General features: G+C 37.0%; 1 protein-coding gene across 4 annotated transcripts in view; it reads left to right on the top strand.

The window, feature by feature from the left end:
• Window positions 1-17,389, top strand: part of DENND4C (DENN domain containing 4C) — a 119,541-nt gene that overhangs the window by 83,588 nt on the left and 18,564 nt on the right. For 2 of the 4 annotated variants that reach the window (XM_030292749.1, XM_030292750.1), the window contains exons 18-25: window positions 2,282-2,410; window positions 2,853-2,997; window positions 3,263-3,409; window positions 8,649-8,771; window positions 9,784-9,930; window positions 11,446-12,611; window positions 16,166-16,343; window positions 17,070-17,179. In XM_030292749.1, coding sequence (XP_030148609.1) covers window positions 2,282-2,410; window positions 2,853-2,997; window positions 3,263-3,409; window positions 8,649-8,771; window positions 9,784-9,930; window positions 11,446-12,611; window positions 16,166-16,343; window positions 17,070-17,179 — 2,145 coding nt within the window. The remainder of the gene's footprint in view (window positions 1-2,281; window positions 2,411-2,852; window positions 2,998-3,262; window positions 3,410-8,648; window positions 8,772-9,783; window positions 9,931-11,445; window positions 12,612-16,165; window positions 16,344-17,069; window positions 17,180-17,389) is intronic. The other 2 variants (XM_030292751.1, XM_030292753.1) reach the window with 1 other exon arrangement.

Here is a 17,389-nt window from a genome sequence, read left to right on the forward strand (position 1 = left end):
CTGCACTGCCAGCACAGAGCCCGAGGTGGGACCTGAACCCACAAACTGCGAGATCATGACCTGAGCTGAAGTCAAGAGTCAGACACTTAACTGACTGAACCACCCAGGCACCCCTAGAATTTTTAATGAAAATAAAATATTTGTGTCAAACATATTCCTACACTGTCTTATCAGTCTGTTCACCTGATATTGTAGTACATTGCTGAGTAACAAACCCTCCCAGAACTTAGTGGCTTAAACCAGTGATTTCATTAATTATTATTATTATTATTATTATTATTATTATTTATTTATTCATTTATTATTTTTTTTTTGCTGAGAATCCAGAAAGGATTCTGGGTGATTTTTCAATGCTCCTCATTGCATTAACTGGGATCACTTGATAATAGTTGCTAGTTGATCTGGTCTGGAGGGACCAAGACAGCTGAACTCAGATACCAGCCAGGTGCCTTGGCAAGAGTGATTGTGACGCTGGGCTCAGGTGGACCCCTCTCCCTCTCTGTAGGCTCAGGACCTCCCTCTGTGGTACTTGGGCTTTTTTCATGATAGCTTAGAGCTGGAAGAGCATTTGTTTCAAGAGAGAGGAAGTGGAAACTGGCAGTTTCTTAAGACTTAAGCCAGGAAACTAGTACAGTGTCCCTTTAGTCATATTCTATTGGTCATGTAGTCTCAGAAGCTCTTCTCCCTCAGTTCAAGGGTAGGGACATAGACCTCTCGGTGGGAGGAGTAGCAAAGAGTGCGTGGTTATCTTTTATCTATTACAGGTATCGAAAAGATATGTTACAGGCAACAACATACTGCATTGGAAAAATTGTGTCTCTGTATTATTACTGTTTCTTTAGTTTGGTCCCTGGCTCTTATCTCTTATGCAGGTAAAACTGGAAGGTTGGGGAATACTTTCCAGACTTCAGAATAAATTCATTGTCTAGAATGGTTGTAGAAAACCAATTTGACATAGAAAGTGACTTACTACTTTATGGCTCACAGAATCTTAAGAATTGATGGGATTTTAAGACATTTTAGTACAACTTGAATCTGAAGCTGAGATGCTCTGTATAAAGTCTGTAACATATGGGATCCTGCCTATATTTGAATTTAGTCTAATTATTAGGAAATGTGTATGTGTTTTGTTGAGCTCAGTTCCACCTCCTTATTTTTTTTTTTTTTTTTGAAATTATACAAATGGTTTACTCCTTCCCTGTGGCTTTTTTGGAAAAATTTCAAACTGTTTACTCTTCAGATATTTGAAGAACCCTCTTGTACCCCATTCTTTTTCCTCCCTTCACACATCTTACCTACTTCCTTCAGTTGTCCTTGATTCCCAGTTCCCTAACACTTCTTTAACCTAGTCTGACAGTTCCTGACCTCCTTCTGCTTCTAAATTATACTCTCCATTTTTAGCTTCAAGTATTCATCTTTCTGATCCTTGCCTTTTCATGTCTATTTCATTTGTTCTGTTCTCTTAACTAAAATATCCTTTCTGAAATCGTTTTACTTTCCCCGCTAGTTGAGAGAGCAACTTGGCTTGATGGTACTCGTAGTTGTTTACCAACTCTGTCCTAAAGTACCAAGAAGAGTATCTTCTGTATGTATAGTTCCTTATTCTCAGACTAAGCTGTAACATAGTTTGTGGCTGCGCTGTCGCTGTTTCTGTAAACTGGCTCACCTCTTTGCCAGGAACCTTTGAGATCCCCGTTTCATTTTTCATGGTTTCTCTTGTAGTCTTCTAATATGTGAGATTCTAACTTTTAGGAATTTCCAATTCACTGGTCCTCTTGTGATCAGAACAAGCCCTCCTCAGTAAACACACATTCTCAGAAAAGCCTTTGCTAATCAGATTACAGTGTCTTAAAGTTTCTTCTCTTACTTTTCCAAGACATGGGTTTACAGATCTTTTGTTGTTGTTGTTATGTAGGCATTCTGGGGGTGTTGTCTTTAATTCCTTTAGCACAGAATATAAAACATGATTTGTGAGAGAGTTATTTTAATCATATTAGATTTTAAAAATGCATTCCTTCTCAAATTATGGGGACTAGTAGTCATTTTCTTTGCGTAAACTTCGTTACTGAAACGATCTTCTAGATCTTATGTGAAATAGTTAATAACACTGGTACTTTCATTAATGAGTAGGCTTCAGAAACAATTTACTGAGACTCAGATAAAAAAGGGTAAAGTAGTGCTTAATGACTGTTAAGAAGAATTGAGTAATTTAAAAATCTTCTGCAAGTCATAGATAGACTGATATGCCAACTACTAATGCTTTGATGTTATTTTCTGTTAGGTGTGCTATCGAGTAGTAATGCAGCTTTGTGGACTTTGGGCTCATCCTGTTTTAGCAGTGAGAGTCTTATTTGAAATGAAAACTGCTAAGATAAAGCCAAATGCTATTACTTATGGTTATTATAATAAGGTAAGTAGGACTGACATTAGACAACATACGCTGCTTAATTAAGACTGATACATTTTTGTACCTTTTATTATTCATGAAATTTCTTTTATAGAGGTTTGGGCTATAGTTATTTATGTATATATCATATATGTATGTATCTGTTTTTTTTTTTTTTTTTAATTTTTTTTTTTTTTCAACGTTTATTTATTTTTGGGACAGAGAGAGACAGAGCATGAACGGGGGAGGGGCAGAGAGAGAGGGAGACACAGAATCGGAAACAGGCTCCAGGCTCTGAGCCATCAGCCCAGAGCCCGACGCGGGGCTCGAACTCACGGACCGCGAGATCGTGACCTGGCTGAAGTCGGATGCTTAACCGACTGCGCCACCCAGGCGCCCCTGTATGTATCTGTTTAATAAATCAAGTGTTCCTAATAATTATTTTTAACCTTTGTTTTACCTTTAGGTAGTTTTGGAGAGCCCGTGGCCTAGCAGTACCCGCAGTGGTATCTTCTTATGGATGAAGGTACGGAATGTGGTACGTGGCTTGGCACAATTTAGGCAGCCGCTTAAAAAGACTGTGCAAAAGTCACAGGTCTCCTCAATATCAGGTAATACGTTGTGATTGAAAGATACTCTCTTGCTGAACCATAAGCTTTATAGGCATATGAGTTTTTAAGAGTATGAAGTAGGAAATGTAAATGAAATTCTGGTTGATATTTTCACATGCAACTAAAGGTAGAGGTTACATTATTATTTCCCCCCCACAAATTTAGAAAGTGTTCTGCAACTGTAAATGAATTGTGGGGCATTCATGTTTAGTTTCAGAGATTATCAGTGCATGAGTTATTGAACTGCTATTGTCCTTATCTTTAGCTCCTCAGAATGCGACAGGTGGAAGTGATGGGGACACGGTGAGCCACGGTAGCGTGGATAGTTCTAATGATGCTAACAATGGGGAGCACACAGTCTTCGTCAGAGATTTAATCAGGCTTGATTCCACTGATAATCACTTTAGCACAGGTACTAAAATCTGGATTTTACTAACCCTTCACTTACTCTCTTGTTAAGTCTTTCCCTTTTTAAAAAGCTTTTCCCTCCTTTCTTGAGTTTGTGCAATATGAGTACTTTAAAAATACTCTAGAAATAAGGGAAGAAATTAGTCCTCTGATTGCAGATCGCTTCTTTTTATTTCCTGTAGTATAGCATTCTCTTTGAAGTGCTGTGCAGAAGGCTCTAGCACAGTGCTGCTTTGTATTTCTTCATCCTTGATTTGGGAAAGTATATGCTGTAACTGTAGAAATTGTGAACTGAGGGACTTGAATGTTAGGTGACACAACTTGCAGATACTTTTTCTCATTACGTGGAAAGTATTTATTGAGAATTTGAAATTATACATAGTAAATAGGGAAGAAAATAAGTCATACCATGAGAAAAAGTATTCTCTTTACATAGTCATTATTTTAAATGACAATTTTTAAAATCTGAGAAATATCTGAAACTACTTTTACAAACAAAGCCCTGGGCATAACCTCTGTCCTCTGAAGCTGGAAATAAGCGCAATCAAGTAGCACATTGAGCAAATATATGTGTGTTGCACATCCTTCTTTTTGTGTTGTTTTTCTTTTTTGTTGTTGTTGTTATTGTTAATATCTCAAGCTTTCTTTAAAATGAATCCTAAGTCTAATTCCTGTGCTTCATCTGATGAACTTGTCTCAATGACTGAAGTTTCCTTTTTTCTGCTCTTTGTCGCTCTGCTTTTTGCTCTGTGCTGTTTCTTGGTGCTGCATTTGTCCTTGGCTGTCATGGTGTGGGGTGCAGACAGACTTATATGACGTGAAGCTATGGATACACGTGTGCGTTAATTCTACCCTTGAATGTTAACCACTTCAGGTAATTTCCCATTTATTAGGTTAAACTTTGCTGACATGCAAGGGTGGGGGAGAGACTTTTTGTTGTATTTAAAGTGTTGTTACAGGTGGAAAACAATGCTAGTTTTCTTGCCTTTTTCTCCTTCAGATAAGTGTAATCATATATGTACCACTGAAAATATCCAACTAACATTTTACGATCATTTTGCAAAGCATATTTGTTATTTTATTTGAAAATGTACTGTGCCTTGCTATAATTCTGATTTTGAGGTTTGTTTGTAGCACCATTGTATCCAATAGTTTTATGGGGATTAAATATTTCAATGTTCTAGCTGTTGAGATGGTTTTTGCTTGCTAAAACTGATCTGCTAAATTCTTGCACTAAAAATTACCCCATAAAAACAGAACCATGTATAAATCATTGAAAGTCAGTGTAGAGCTATAAGTTATAATCCTGTTTATAAAGCTACCTTATTTTATTTCTTCTTGTATTTTTTCCTAAAACTTATAGAATATAATAGATTTCATTTATGAAAAATTAAGAAAAATGTGATATGAAACCATGTCACCAGGAATAATTATAATTTTAAAAATAGTAATAGATACTCTCCTTATTCTTTTAAAATGATCCCCTTTAATGGAAAAAAAAAATCTAGTAATTCTGAGTAACTGGCATAAAGATTCTAATAGTTGGGGAAGAAACTTTAGATCCCTTTTCCATATATATCTTTTCAGTTGCATTTCAGATGGCTAAAGCCCTGTTTGCTGAATTTACAGTGATTTATGTGTCTTTGTAGAGTTTTTGATGATATCATTTGATACTTTTGGAGACTTCCAAACCAGAATTTTAAGTTACTCTTTCATTAAATACTATCTTGTACAGTCTTTCCAGTTGGTACCTGATATGGAGTCACTTAGCTTGTTGGGACAGGTATCTTGGTTTAATCAGTTTTCTTAGTTCCCATTTCATGGCACCATAATGCTTTCTGAGGGGGCCAGTAAAAAATCGACAACTTAATCATTCTAACTAGGGATATTTAGAGAAGTTTGGTTCTTTTGTTAAATTGCAAAGTTTGAGTGGCAGTGTAACAAGTGGTAGAAAGCGGAAGGCACTACAGTTAACACCTGAACAACATGGGTTTGAACTGCACGGGTCTACTTACATGCCAATTTTTTTTCAGTAGTTACAGTACTGTAAATGTATTTTCTTTCTTATGATTTTCTTTTTTTCCTTTTTTTATTAATTTTTTTAAAATTTGCCTGTAGTTGATACACGATGTTACATTAGTTTTAGGTGTACAACATAGTGATTCAACTTATCTATACCTTATGCTGTGTTCACCACACGGTAGGTCTCATGTGTCACCAAACAAAACTATCATAGTACTTTCTGATTTTATTAATAACAGTTTTTTATTTTTTTAAATTGTTTTTTTTAATGTTTATTTATTTTTGAGACAGAGACAGACAGAGCATGAACAGGGGAGGGTCAGAGAGAGAGGGAGACATAGAATCTGAAGCAGGCTCCAGGCTCTGAGCTGTCAGCACAGAGCCTGACGCGGGGCTCGAACTCACGAACTGTGAGATCATGACCTGAGCCAAAGCCGGACGCTCAACCGACTGAGCCACCCAGGCGCCCATAACAGTTTTTTAAATTTAAGTAATCTCTACCCCCAGCATGGCGCTCAAACTCAGGACCCTGAGACCAAGAGTCTCATGCTCTTCTGACTGAGCCAGCCAGGTGCCTCCTTAATAACATTTCTTTTCTCTAGCTTACTTTATTATATACACAAATGACATATAACATGTGTGTTAACTGACTATTTATATTATTGGTAAGGCTGCCAGTCAGCAGGCTGGTAGTTAAGTTATTGGGGCGTCAAAAGTTACATGTGGATTTTTGATTGTGTGGGGTGGGAAGGCCAGCACCTCTGACCCCCGTGTTGTTCAAGGGTCAGCTGTGTATGTTTTGTTTCATGCCTCGTCGACACACTTTACGGTGACTCTCTAGGAACTAAGTGTCATTTGTGGTGTAGTTTTACGTTAGTCTTCAGTCTTCGTCTCAGTTTTAAATGATAGAACTTTAAAGCCAGAAAGACTTATTTAAACCTTTATCTTGAAGTTATTTCACACTTACAGAAATGTTGCAAGTACAGTACAGAGAACCCTCGAATAAATTGTATTTAGATTCATTCAATTTTAGCTTGCCATATCTGCTTTATCATTTTCTTTCTGTACACATATGCACATTGTTTTCCTAAGTCATGTGACAGCAGGTTGTAATACATCTTGCCTTTTTACCTTTTGATACTTTGATGGTATTTTTCTCTGATAAAACCATAGTATAGTTACCAAATTTAGGAAAATATTGACATACTACTTGAGTCTGTAGTCTACATTCCAGTTTTGTCAATTGCTGTAATATCCTTTGTGGCATTCTAGCTCCCTCGTTTAGTCTCCTTTAACCTGGCACAGTTCTTTACCCTTTTCCTTTACCTTTTCGTCTTTGTCTTTTCATGACCCCGCCATTTGGAAGAATTCAGTCCAGTTATTTTGTGGAATGCTCCTTGGTTTGAGTTGGTCCGATGTTTCCTTGTGATTAGATTGGGTTGTACGTCCATGGCTCTACTACAAAAGTGATGTTGTATCCTTCTTAGATTATCACATCTCAGAGGCACACAGTATCTGTCTGCTTCTTATTGGTGATACTGATTTTGATCACCTTGTCTTAGCATTTGGTTTCTCTTAGTTATTATTCTTGCCCATGTGGATAATAAGCTACCAGTGAAGAGACTCTGAGAGTATGCAATAATGCCCTCTTTTTCATCACACTTTTTCTTATGAATTTAGCATACATCAATAATTCTTGAACCAGTCTTTACTATGATGGTTTTAAAGCAGGTGATTTTACCAATGCTATCCTCCCTCCACATTTGTAAGATGATATTCTATTGTATGTCCTTTGGTTTCATCATTTTACTCTGACATATCCCCTATCATGTTTTTGAACACTTCCTTTCTTACACAACAAAATGTTCCTGGCTCATTCTTGTACCTTTCCTGCCTGAGATTTGAAATCAGCTGTTTCTTCAAGGATCCCAGATTCCTTTCAATGGGCAATAGATTCTAGAAGCCAATATCTGGACTCTAGGTATGCTTACTGCTACAGGGTATTACTGCTTCTGGACTTTTTCAGCAGAGACAGAAAATATATATATATTTGAAAATATGTATGTATGTATGTTTTAGAAATACTTCCATTTTCTTAAAAAAAATTTTTTTTTATGTTTAGTTTTGAGAGAGAGAGAGAGAGACAGACAGCACAAGTGGGAGAGGGGCAGAGAGAGAGGGAGACACAGAATCCGAAGCAGTCTCCAGGCTCTGAGCTGTCAGCACACAGCCCGATGTGGGGCTCAAATTCATGAACCACGAGATGATGACCTGAGCTGAAGTCAGATACTTAATCAACTGAGCTACCCAGGCACCCCAAAATACTTCCATTTTCAAATCAACCCCATAAGTTTTTCTTTGCCTTCCTTCATTTCATTTTTTAAAAATCTGTCTTCATCATTATGTTTACTCATTTGCTCAGTCTTGCAGTACACATAAAATAATTTCAGAATTGCTACATCTATTACTCTGTGAGAAACAGACTTTCTAAGGAGTTGAGAATTTGTCAGTATTACCCCCCTGGCTTAGAGTATATACTCAAGATTATGTGTTCAGAAGTTTCTTCAATCAGTCCTTTCCTCCTCCCCCACCATTCCCCATCCTTTCAGTGTGATTATTCATGTGAAATACAGTTGGTCTCATTTGTTTCTGTTTGCATTCAATTTTAGTTACTATTCTCCTCCCAGTTTTGCTGATTTAATTTTTTTGAATATGTAGAAGTTGATACATTTCCAAAAATAAAAACAACACAATAAGCTGTATTTAGGGAAGTTTCTTCCCTCTTTATCCTTCCAGCGTATTTTCCCCCACCCCTTGTCATTAACCAGTTTTATTGTTTTCTGGTTTATTATTTCTGCATTTCTTTTTGCAAAAGTAAGCAGATATGTTTGTTTTATTTCTTCTTCTTTCTTACACAAGTGTAGCATTCTGTAGACATCCTCCAAACAAACTTTTCAAACATCTTATCCAAATCTATTAGTTTACAGATGAGGAAACTAAGGTTCAGTGCTTCTAAATTTTTTAGTCTTTGATGTTCCTGTTTTTACTGTTCTTTGCTTCTTATCATTTGTTTAAAATGCTCTGTGTGCTTTGTGAGCTTTCTTGTCTTCCTTTTCTGTAAGTTTAATCGTGTAAATCAATGGAATTCTCTTTTGACATTTTATAGCTGGACTATGAGTATATGAAAACATTTACATGTAAGCTTGCATTCTTTTTAACAGGTGGTCAGTCTGACCAAGGCTATGGGTCTAAGGATGAACTTATAAAGGATGACGCAGAAATTCATATGCCTGAAGAACAAGTAGCAAGAGAATTGATAACTAAAACAAAAGTGCAAACAGAAGGTTGAGTACTGATATTTGCTAGCTTTACTTAGAAAAATACTGTAGTTTTTTTTTTCCTCTTAAGATTTCTTTAGTAATCTTTACACCCAATGTAGGGCTCAAACTCACAACACTGAAATACAGGGTCACATGCTCTACCGACTGAGCTAGCCAGGTGCCCCTGTCTTAATTAAGTCTTATTTGATAATTTTGATGATAATTTCTAGAAAGAAATGTAAGGCCTGGGCTTATAAGATACTATGTAATGTTAGCTATGGATAGAATGAGTAGTTTCTGAATTTTAGAATTCAAGAGATCTTTTAGAGACAGTAGGTCAACCCTCAATTTTGTAGGAAAGTGTGATCCATTGACGTATTGATTTGCCAAAGTCAAATAGCTATTTTGTGATAGAACCAAGACTGAACTTGAAGTCCTCAGACTTGTGTTCCAGTGCCTGTTTTATTTTAAAATGCCATTTCACTAGAAGTCCTTCAAATATCTAAGTAGGTATTTTTCATTGGTAGGTTAAATACAGTGTGTGTGGTTTTCCTGTTTGTTTGTTTTTATTTTTTTGTTTTTTAATGGGACTCATTGAGGTAGATATGGTTTGTAGTAATCATTTTATGCAAATGTGGAAGAATTTTCTGGCTTCATGGTAATAAAATGTTCTTCCTATCCTCTTACATAAATACTTTCCTTCAATGATGTCACTTATTTTATGCTCCAGAGTTATGCAGAAGCAAGCCCCTCTCCTACTTTACGGGTGATGAGAGTATGTTTGAAGTCCAAAGCCTTAATTTATTCACAGGAGTGCTCAAGTTAGCATTATTGATGCTACAATAAAGCATTTATTTCAGTCAGTGCTGGCAACATTTATGGCATAAAGTAAATTAGACACAGTAAATTAGTAATAAAATAGTCATATATTCACTCACACTTGGAGAAAAATATAAAAGAATAAAATATTATAAAAATCAACATACGGTTTCTGTGCAGTATAAGTAGGAATAACATCCAAATATCTTTTTCCCAGAAGTGTGTGATGTCTCTGCTGTTGTAGCAAAACAGTCACAACCTAGTGCAGAGTCACAGAGTCCTACTGAGCCTCCTGCATGGGGCAGCAGTATTGTGAAAGTTCCATCTGGTATATTCGATCTCAATGGCAGGAAAAGCAGCACTGGTGAGTCTTTACATAATGATTTCTAAGTATTTAAAATATACTTCTACAGATATATATGTCTTTAATGACATTAAATTGATGACCTAATTGTGATGAACATGCTAAATTTAGAGCCAGAAGTAAGTTTGAATCCTTTAAATTGGCTAAAGAAGTTGTTACTTAAAATGTTTAGTGTTTAAAAGGAGAGGTATTTATTGTGTCCAGTTGTTACTGGGAATACATTTTCTTGTTGCAGTGCCTGTTCTCAGTTTGGTCTCTCTTTCTCATGGTAGATAATTAGAGAGGACTGCAGGGCCTCCTATACTCATTAAGAGCAAAGAGGCAGAGATGTTACTAAATCCAAAGGGGTTTTGTATGGCAATGGAAAGGCAATGGAAGAAAAAGATTCATATCACTATGCTTTACTACACAAAAATACCAGTGGGTTTTTAATTTGGCCAGTTTTTATAGGTATCCTGAGCCACTTACTTGTGATTAAGTATTTGTTTTTTTGTTTTATGTTTTTTTATAAATTTTTTTTTAACATTTATTTATTATTGAGTTACAGAGACAGACAGAGCATGAGCATGAGAGGGTCAGAGAGAGGGGGAGACACAGAATCTGAAGCAGGTTCCAGGCTCTGAGCTGTCAGCACAGAGCCCAACATGGGACTCGAACTCACAAACCGCGAGATCATGACCTGAGCCGAAGTCAGATGCTTTACCAACTGAGCCACCCAGACGCCCCTGTTTTATGTTTTTTAATGTTTACTTATTTTTGAGAGAGAGAGAGAGAGAGAGCAGGGGAGGGGCAGAGAGAGAGAGAGGGAGACACAGATTTCGAAGCAGGCTCCAGGCTCTAAGCTGTCATCACAGAGCCCAATGCACGGCACGAATTCATGGACCACGAGATCATGACCTGAGCCGAAGTCAGACGCTTAACCGACTGAGCCACCCAGGTGCCCCTGGTTTGTTTTTTTTTTTTAAGTTTATTTATTTATTTGAGAGAAGAGAGCACAAGTCGGGGAGGGGCAGAGAGAGAGGGAGAGAGAATCCCAAGCAGACTTCGAACTGTCAGTATGGAGCCCAACCCAGGGCTCTAACCCATGAACCATGAGATCATTACCTGAGCCAAAATCAACAGTGGGACACTTAACTGACTGAGCCACCCAGGCTCCCCAGAATATATTTTTTAAATTGAGTGTAGAACTCTTAAAATGTAAAATATATTTATAGGTCTGTATTTGTTGATAGGTTTTAGTGAACAATACAGGAATACACAGCATACATTGCTTGATTGTTAAATGTGTATATGTATGCATAGAGGATGAAAGGCAGATAATACATTACAATGTTATTTCTGGGAGGCAGGATTGAATGGAGGCCTTTTATTCTTTTTTTGTGTACTTTCTTTGTACCGTCTAAACTTTCTGAATCTTACTCTATGTGTCGCTTTTCAAAAACCAGAAAAGACACTTTCGTAAAAGTTATATCGGAAAATAGAGTTTCATTTTTAATATTGTACCTTCCCTTTTAGGTAGTACATCAAATGTGCCATTTTCTACTCAAGATCCAGTTGAAGATGCAGTCTTTGGTGAAGTTACTAATCCCAAGAAGAATGGTGATAGAGGAGATAAAAGACAAAAGCATTTCCCAGAGAGGAGTTGTAGTTTCAGTTCTGAAAGTCGAGCTGGAATGTTGCTTAAGAAGAGCAGTTTGGATCTGAATTCAAGTGAAGTGGCTATTATGATGGGAGCAGATGCCAAGATTCTCACAGCCGCACTGGCCTGTCCTAAGACTTCTCCACTCCGTGTTGCGAGCACCCACAGCTTTGAGACTGCTAACAGTTGTCATCTAGTTGATACTAGGACTCGTGTGTCTGAAAGCACTTGGGATTCCGAGCACAGATCTTCTTCGGTATTAGAGATGCTTGAAGAGAGCCAAGAGCTCCTGGAACCTGTGATTGAGGACAGTGCAGCGAAAACTACTATGAAAAAGGACGCATGTGACAGTCTCCAGAATGATAGTAATCAGCCCAGAGACTTGAAAGTAGAACCCAAAGATGTAATAAATAAGAGGAGTAGTTTACATGGTGTTGTTAAAGCTATTGAGAGGGAGGATGTTGAAACTGGACTAGATCCTTTGTCTCTTTTGGCCACTGAATGTACTGGAGTAAAATCTCAAGATTCTGAAGATAAGATGTCTTCTCCAGTTATTGCACGCAATCTGGCTGATGAAATTGAAAGCTATATGAACCTAAAGAGTCCTTTGGGTAGCAAGTCTGCTAGTATGGAATTACACGGAGAGGGAAGCAGAGAGTCTGGCACCATCACTGCATGTATTCACTCTCTAGAGAGGCGATCAAGCCTACCTTTAGAGCATGGTCCGGCAGCACAGGAAGTTCCTGAAAGTGAAAAGAGCTCTCCTGCAGAATCTAGGTCTAAAGCTTTCACTGGGCGTTTCAAGCAGCAGACTCCCTCTCGTGCTCACAAAGAACGTTCACCTTCTCTGTCAGCACTAGTGCGGTCTTCACCACATGGCTCGTTGGGCTCTGTGGTAAACTCTTTGTCAGGACTAAAGCTTGATAATATACTCTCAGGACCCAAGATCGATGTCCTCAAATCTGGCATGAAACAAGCAGCTACGGTAGCCAGTAAGATGTGGGTAGCTGTAGCGTCTGCCTATAGCTACTCAGATGATGAGGTAAGAGTGTTTTATGTGTGTGGTCTATCTGATACTGGCATGTTTCTCATATTTTTTATATGTAAATTATTATTCAGAGATTGCTGGTAACTTTGGTGTTTAAACTTGAGGCATATGTTACTTCTTCCTTGAAATGACCTGAACCTAAATGTGAGGAAATTAATAATAAAGAAATAGAATATCAGGACTACTTTATAATTCCATAGATCAGTCTGAACTAACACATTGTTTCTTTGAAAGTACTGATGATTAATACTTAATAATGCCATGTTATGTTTGCATAGCGCTTCACTCTTTTTTTTTTTTAATTTTTTTTTTTTTAACGTTTATTTATTTTTGAGACAGAGAGAGACAGAGCACGAACGGGGGAGGGGCAGAGAGAGAGGGAGACACAGAATCGGAAGCAGGCTCCAGGCTCTGAGCCGTCAGCCCAGAGCCTGATGCGGGGCTCGAACTCACGGACCACGAGATCGTGACCTGGCTGAAGTCGGACGCTTAACCGACTGAGCCACCCAGGCGCCCCATAGCGCTTCACTCTTAAATAACTTTTATCTATGTTAGCTCTTACATATATGTGAAATCACTCTGCAACTTAGCCTACATATTTCATATTGCATCACAAAAACTGCTAATTCTTTTGAAAATTATTGTAAAGAGAATTAGTCATTAGACCTTTTTATGAAGTAGAAGTGGGGAAATTTTGCTTATTTGTTTTATAGAAAAAATTTAATTAAATGTCACCTTTGTGTTTACAGAATTATATAGTACTTAGGCACTTTAGTAGAAAAGACAAACATTTATAAGTGTTCACCACTATGTCACAGGTACTCTCATAAGCTATATATCTATTTTGATAATTTTCATAGCAATCCCACACATCGGTACTGTTGGCATCCCTGTTTTATAGATGAGGTATCTAAGAGTTAGAGAGGTTAATTAATTTCTCCAGGTCCACACAACTAGTGAGAGGCAGAACTAGAATTTGAACTCTGGGAGGTTGACTCTAGAGTCCATGCTTTTAAACTACTGTAATAGCAAAGAAGAAAGCAATATCTTAGAAGGGGTTCCAGTAGGGGGCTGTCCAAAAAGAGCAAAGCAGGTGATATGTAAGTTGGATTTGGGTGGATAAATTTTAAATTTTGGGTTAGTCAAAGTGATAAGGTGGTACAAGGTGTATCTGAGAGAATAATGTGAAAAAGCATGGAGGCATAAAACATGCATTTTCAAGATAATACACAATCCATCTCAGATTGCTGAAGTTCTAAATAGGAAGCTAGAGACATAGGAAATGAAATTGGACAAATAAGATTTATATACCATTTGAAAGAAAACTTTATTCTATAGGCAAACTATTAATTGAATCAAAAGTACAATACTGAGTACTATAAGACACAGTTGCATTTTATTGCATTTTAAAGAGCTTACAAGGTCAGTGAAGGAAAGGCCAAATAAACTAGTTTCAAAAGTATCTTAACCTTGCTTTGTGTTAAAGTAAACTAACCAAATGAGCCACTTGAGTTCTGAAATTTTATCTAACAGTGTTAATAAAACCTTTCTACAGAGTAATTTGACTTGGAATGTGTGACTATAAATTCTAGGTGGTCACAGACCTTAATCTTTCTTTTCTTTTTATTGCTATGGTCCTGGTACTAGAGCCTGACAGAGGCAAGTAGGTTATACCTAGTAAATATTTTCAAATGAAGGAATGGATACAAAGTCCATAAAAAATGTTTATAACTTTTATCCAGAATTTAATCTAAGGAAATAATTATGTGTAAAAATAACTCGAAAGAATTCATCAGTGTAACTTATATAAAATTTAAGAGCATTCTGAATATTTAAGCAATAGAGATTTACTAAATGCATAACAGTACATCAGTAAACTGGATTAGGTTTCAGGGGTTTAAATAATGTAGATTTAATGACATTAAAATACATTATATGAGAATAAGTTAAAAAATAATATCTTATTTTGTAAAAATGTATTATATATGCATATTTTAAAATGACTAGAAGGACATACATCAAGATTTTGATTATGCTGTGTAGTGTTGGTAATATAAATGCTTTTTTTTTTTTTTTTTTTTTTTGAGAGAGAGAGAGAAAGTACAGGAAAGGGGGAGAGAGTGAGAGGAGAAAAATAAGAATCTCAAGCTGGGCTCCATCTCACGACCATGAGATCATGACTTGAGCCAAAATCAAGAGTCAGACACCTAACTGACGGAGCTACCCAAGCACCCCACTATTAGGTGCTTTTATTTCCTGTTTTGCATGTCTGTTTAAGTTTTATATCATTCCGATTCTGTGTCTCCTTCTCTCTCTGCCCCTCCCCCGTTCATGCTCTGTCTCTCTCTGTCCCAAAAATAAATAAACGTTGAAAAAAAAAAAATAAGTTTTATATCATTTAACATGGTTTTATAACAAGACACAAGTGTTCTTTAAAGCAAAAATCAAAAAGGAGGGGCTCCTGGGTAGCTTATTTAGTTAAGTGTCTGACTCTTGATTTTAGCTCAGGTCATGATCTCATGATTTGTGAGATTGAGCCCCGCGTCGAGCTCTGCGCTAACAGCACGGAGACCACTTGGAATTCTTTCTCTCCTCTCTCTTTCCTTTCCCTGCTCACGTTGTCTCTCTCTCTCTGCCTCTCTCTCTCTCTCAAAATAAATAAACATTTAAAAAAATCAAAAAGGAAACTGCTTATTGAAATGTTTTCTATCTAAAGTGTCAACAGTCACTTGCAGGAGTTCAGAACTAGTGTTTGGAACTTTATTCATATTTTATGCCTCTAATATTGATGGTTGTTGTCTGAAAATTATATTGACAGATGAAATTCTCACAACAACCATATTTTAAAGGACTCCTGTTATCCATATTTTTCAGATGATATAATTAAAAGTTGGAGTAGTTAAATAATTTCTGCAAGGTCATATACATAATATATGATGGTGAGCCAAGACCACAGTCTGGCTGACTGACTTTAAAGCCCTTACTGTGCTTGTGCTGGGGTGCCCAATTCCAATGGAGACAGTGGGCTCCTGGAGTTACTTCATTTTATGATATTGATTACTTAAAAAAAAAAATTTAATGTTTTATTTATTTTTGAGACAGGGAGAGACAGAGCATGAACAGGGGAGGGTCAGAGAGAGGGAGACACAGAATCCGAAACAGGATCCAGACTCTGAGCTGTCAGCACAGAGCTTGACGCGGGGCTCGAACTCATGGACCGAGAGATCATGACCTGAGGCGAAGTTGGACGCTTAACCGACTGAGCCACCCAGGCACCCCATATGATATTGATTATTGAGAAACACTTCAACATACGCCAGGGGCACAACAAAATCTTAAAGTGTTGTAGGTCATTACTCGAATATCTTAGAGTGTGGAAAGGAAATTCCCAATAATGCTGAGAAGAGTTCATGGTTTTGAAAAATAAGGGGATGATAATTTACATAAGAATTCCAGAGAAGTTTAATTCCATAAAGGGTGGAATGAATATATTCTCATTGGAGAAGGTATTATTTATGTATGTGGGGTTTTATTCTTTTCAATTAAAGGAGGAAACTAACAGAGATTACAGCTTCCCCGCTGGCCTTGAAGACCATATTTTGGGGGAGAATATGTCACCTAACACGAGTGTCTCAGGGTTGGTTCCCAGCGAACTTACCCAGAGCAACACAAGCCTTGGCAGTAGCAGCAGCAGTGGAGATGTAGGAAAACTGCAATACTCAACAGGTATGGAAAGGATTGCCGTCTGCTACAAGTTATATGCCCGTACCTTTCCCTGCCACTATTGCATGTGCAATAAGCCCCATTTGTTGAGATGAGCTGACAGATTTTTTATATGACCACACCATACTATCACTTATTTTATATGATCTCTAAGTAGTATAGTCACCTAAGTTTATTTTTAGTTGTGTTTGTGGAGTATATCATTAGTTCTCAAACTTTAGTGTGTGTCAGAATCACATGGGGGATTAGTTTAAAAATATATACAAATGTCCAAGCTCTAGGCTAAAGCTTTTGAGACTGTATCTGTGGGACGGGGGCCTTAGGAATATATATTTTTAACTAGTGCTGTAGGTAAATAGAATGTATACCAGAGTTTGAGACTCCCTAGGCTATGTCACTGTCATTTCTTAGTACTTAATTATTTTTTTTAAGTCTGTTTTTTCCAACGTTCTATTATGAGAAATTTCAAATGTCCTGAATAGTTGAAAGAATCATATAGTGGAACAATCGTATATTGATTCTCCACCTAGATTTAACTATTGTTAACTTTAGATATATATATATATATATATATATATATATATATATATATATAGAAATTTTTATACTGAACCATTTGAAAATAAATTGCAGACGTCATCATACTCCCCCTTAAATGCTTTAGTATGCATTTCCAAAGAATAAGGGCATTCTCACACATAGTGTGTTATGACATTTACTTCTCTCTAGGTGAACCTCCATTTCCAAGAAGTGTAAAAGGGCAGGACTTTGAAAAATCAGACCATGGTTCTTCTCAAAACACCAGCATGTCTAGCATCTATCAGAATTGTGCAATGGAGGTAAAAGTTCTGCCTTCTGCGCGTGATAACGTGGCTGTACACATTTTTATTTCAGAATGGTATTTAGCAGAATTCTTTGATGCCATTGTGGGCAGAAGAGTAAATCATTTTGTTGAATTTGCTTCCTGTCTTATGTAAGTAAGGCCATAAACTGGTAGCTTTATCTGTAAAGTGATTAAACTATTCAGTCCAAATTTGATCAGCAAAATA

The sequence above is a fragment of the Lynx canadensis genome, chromosome D4, assembly GCF_007474595.2.
Source record: "Lynx canadensis isolate LIC74 chromosome D4, mLynCan4.pri.v2, whole genome shotgun sequence".
NCBI classification, from domain to species: Eukaryota; Metazoa; Chordata; class Mammalia; order Carnivora; family Felidae; genus Lynx; species Lynx canadensis.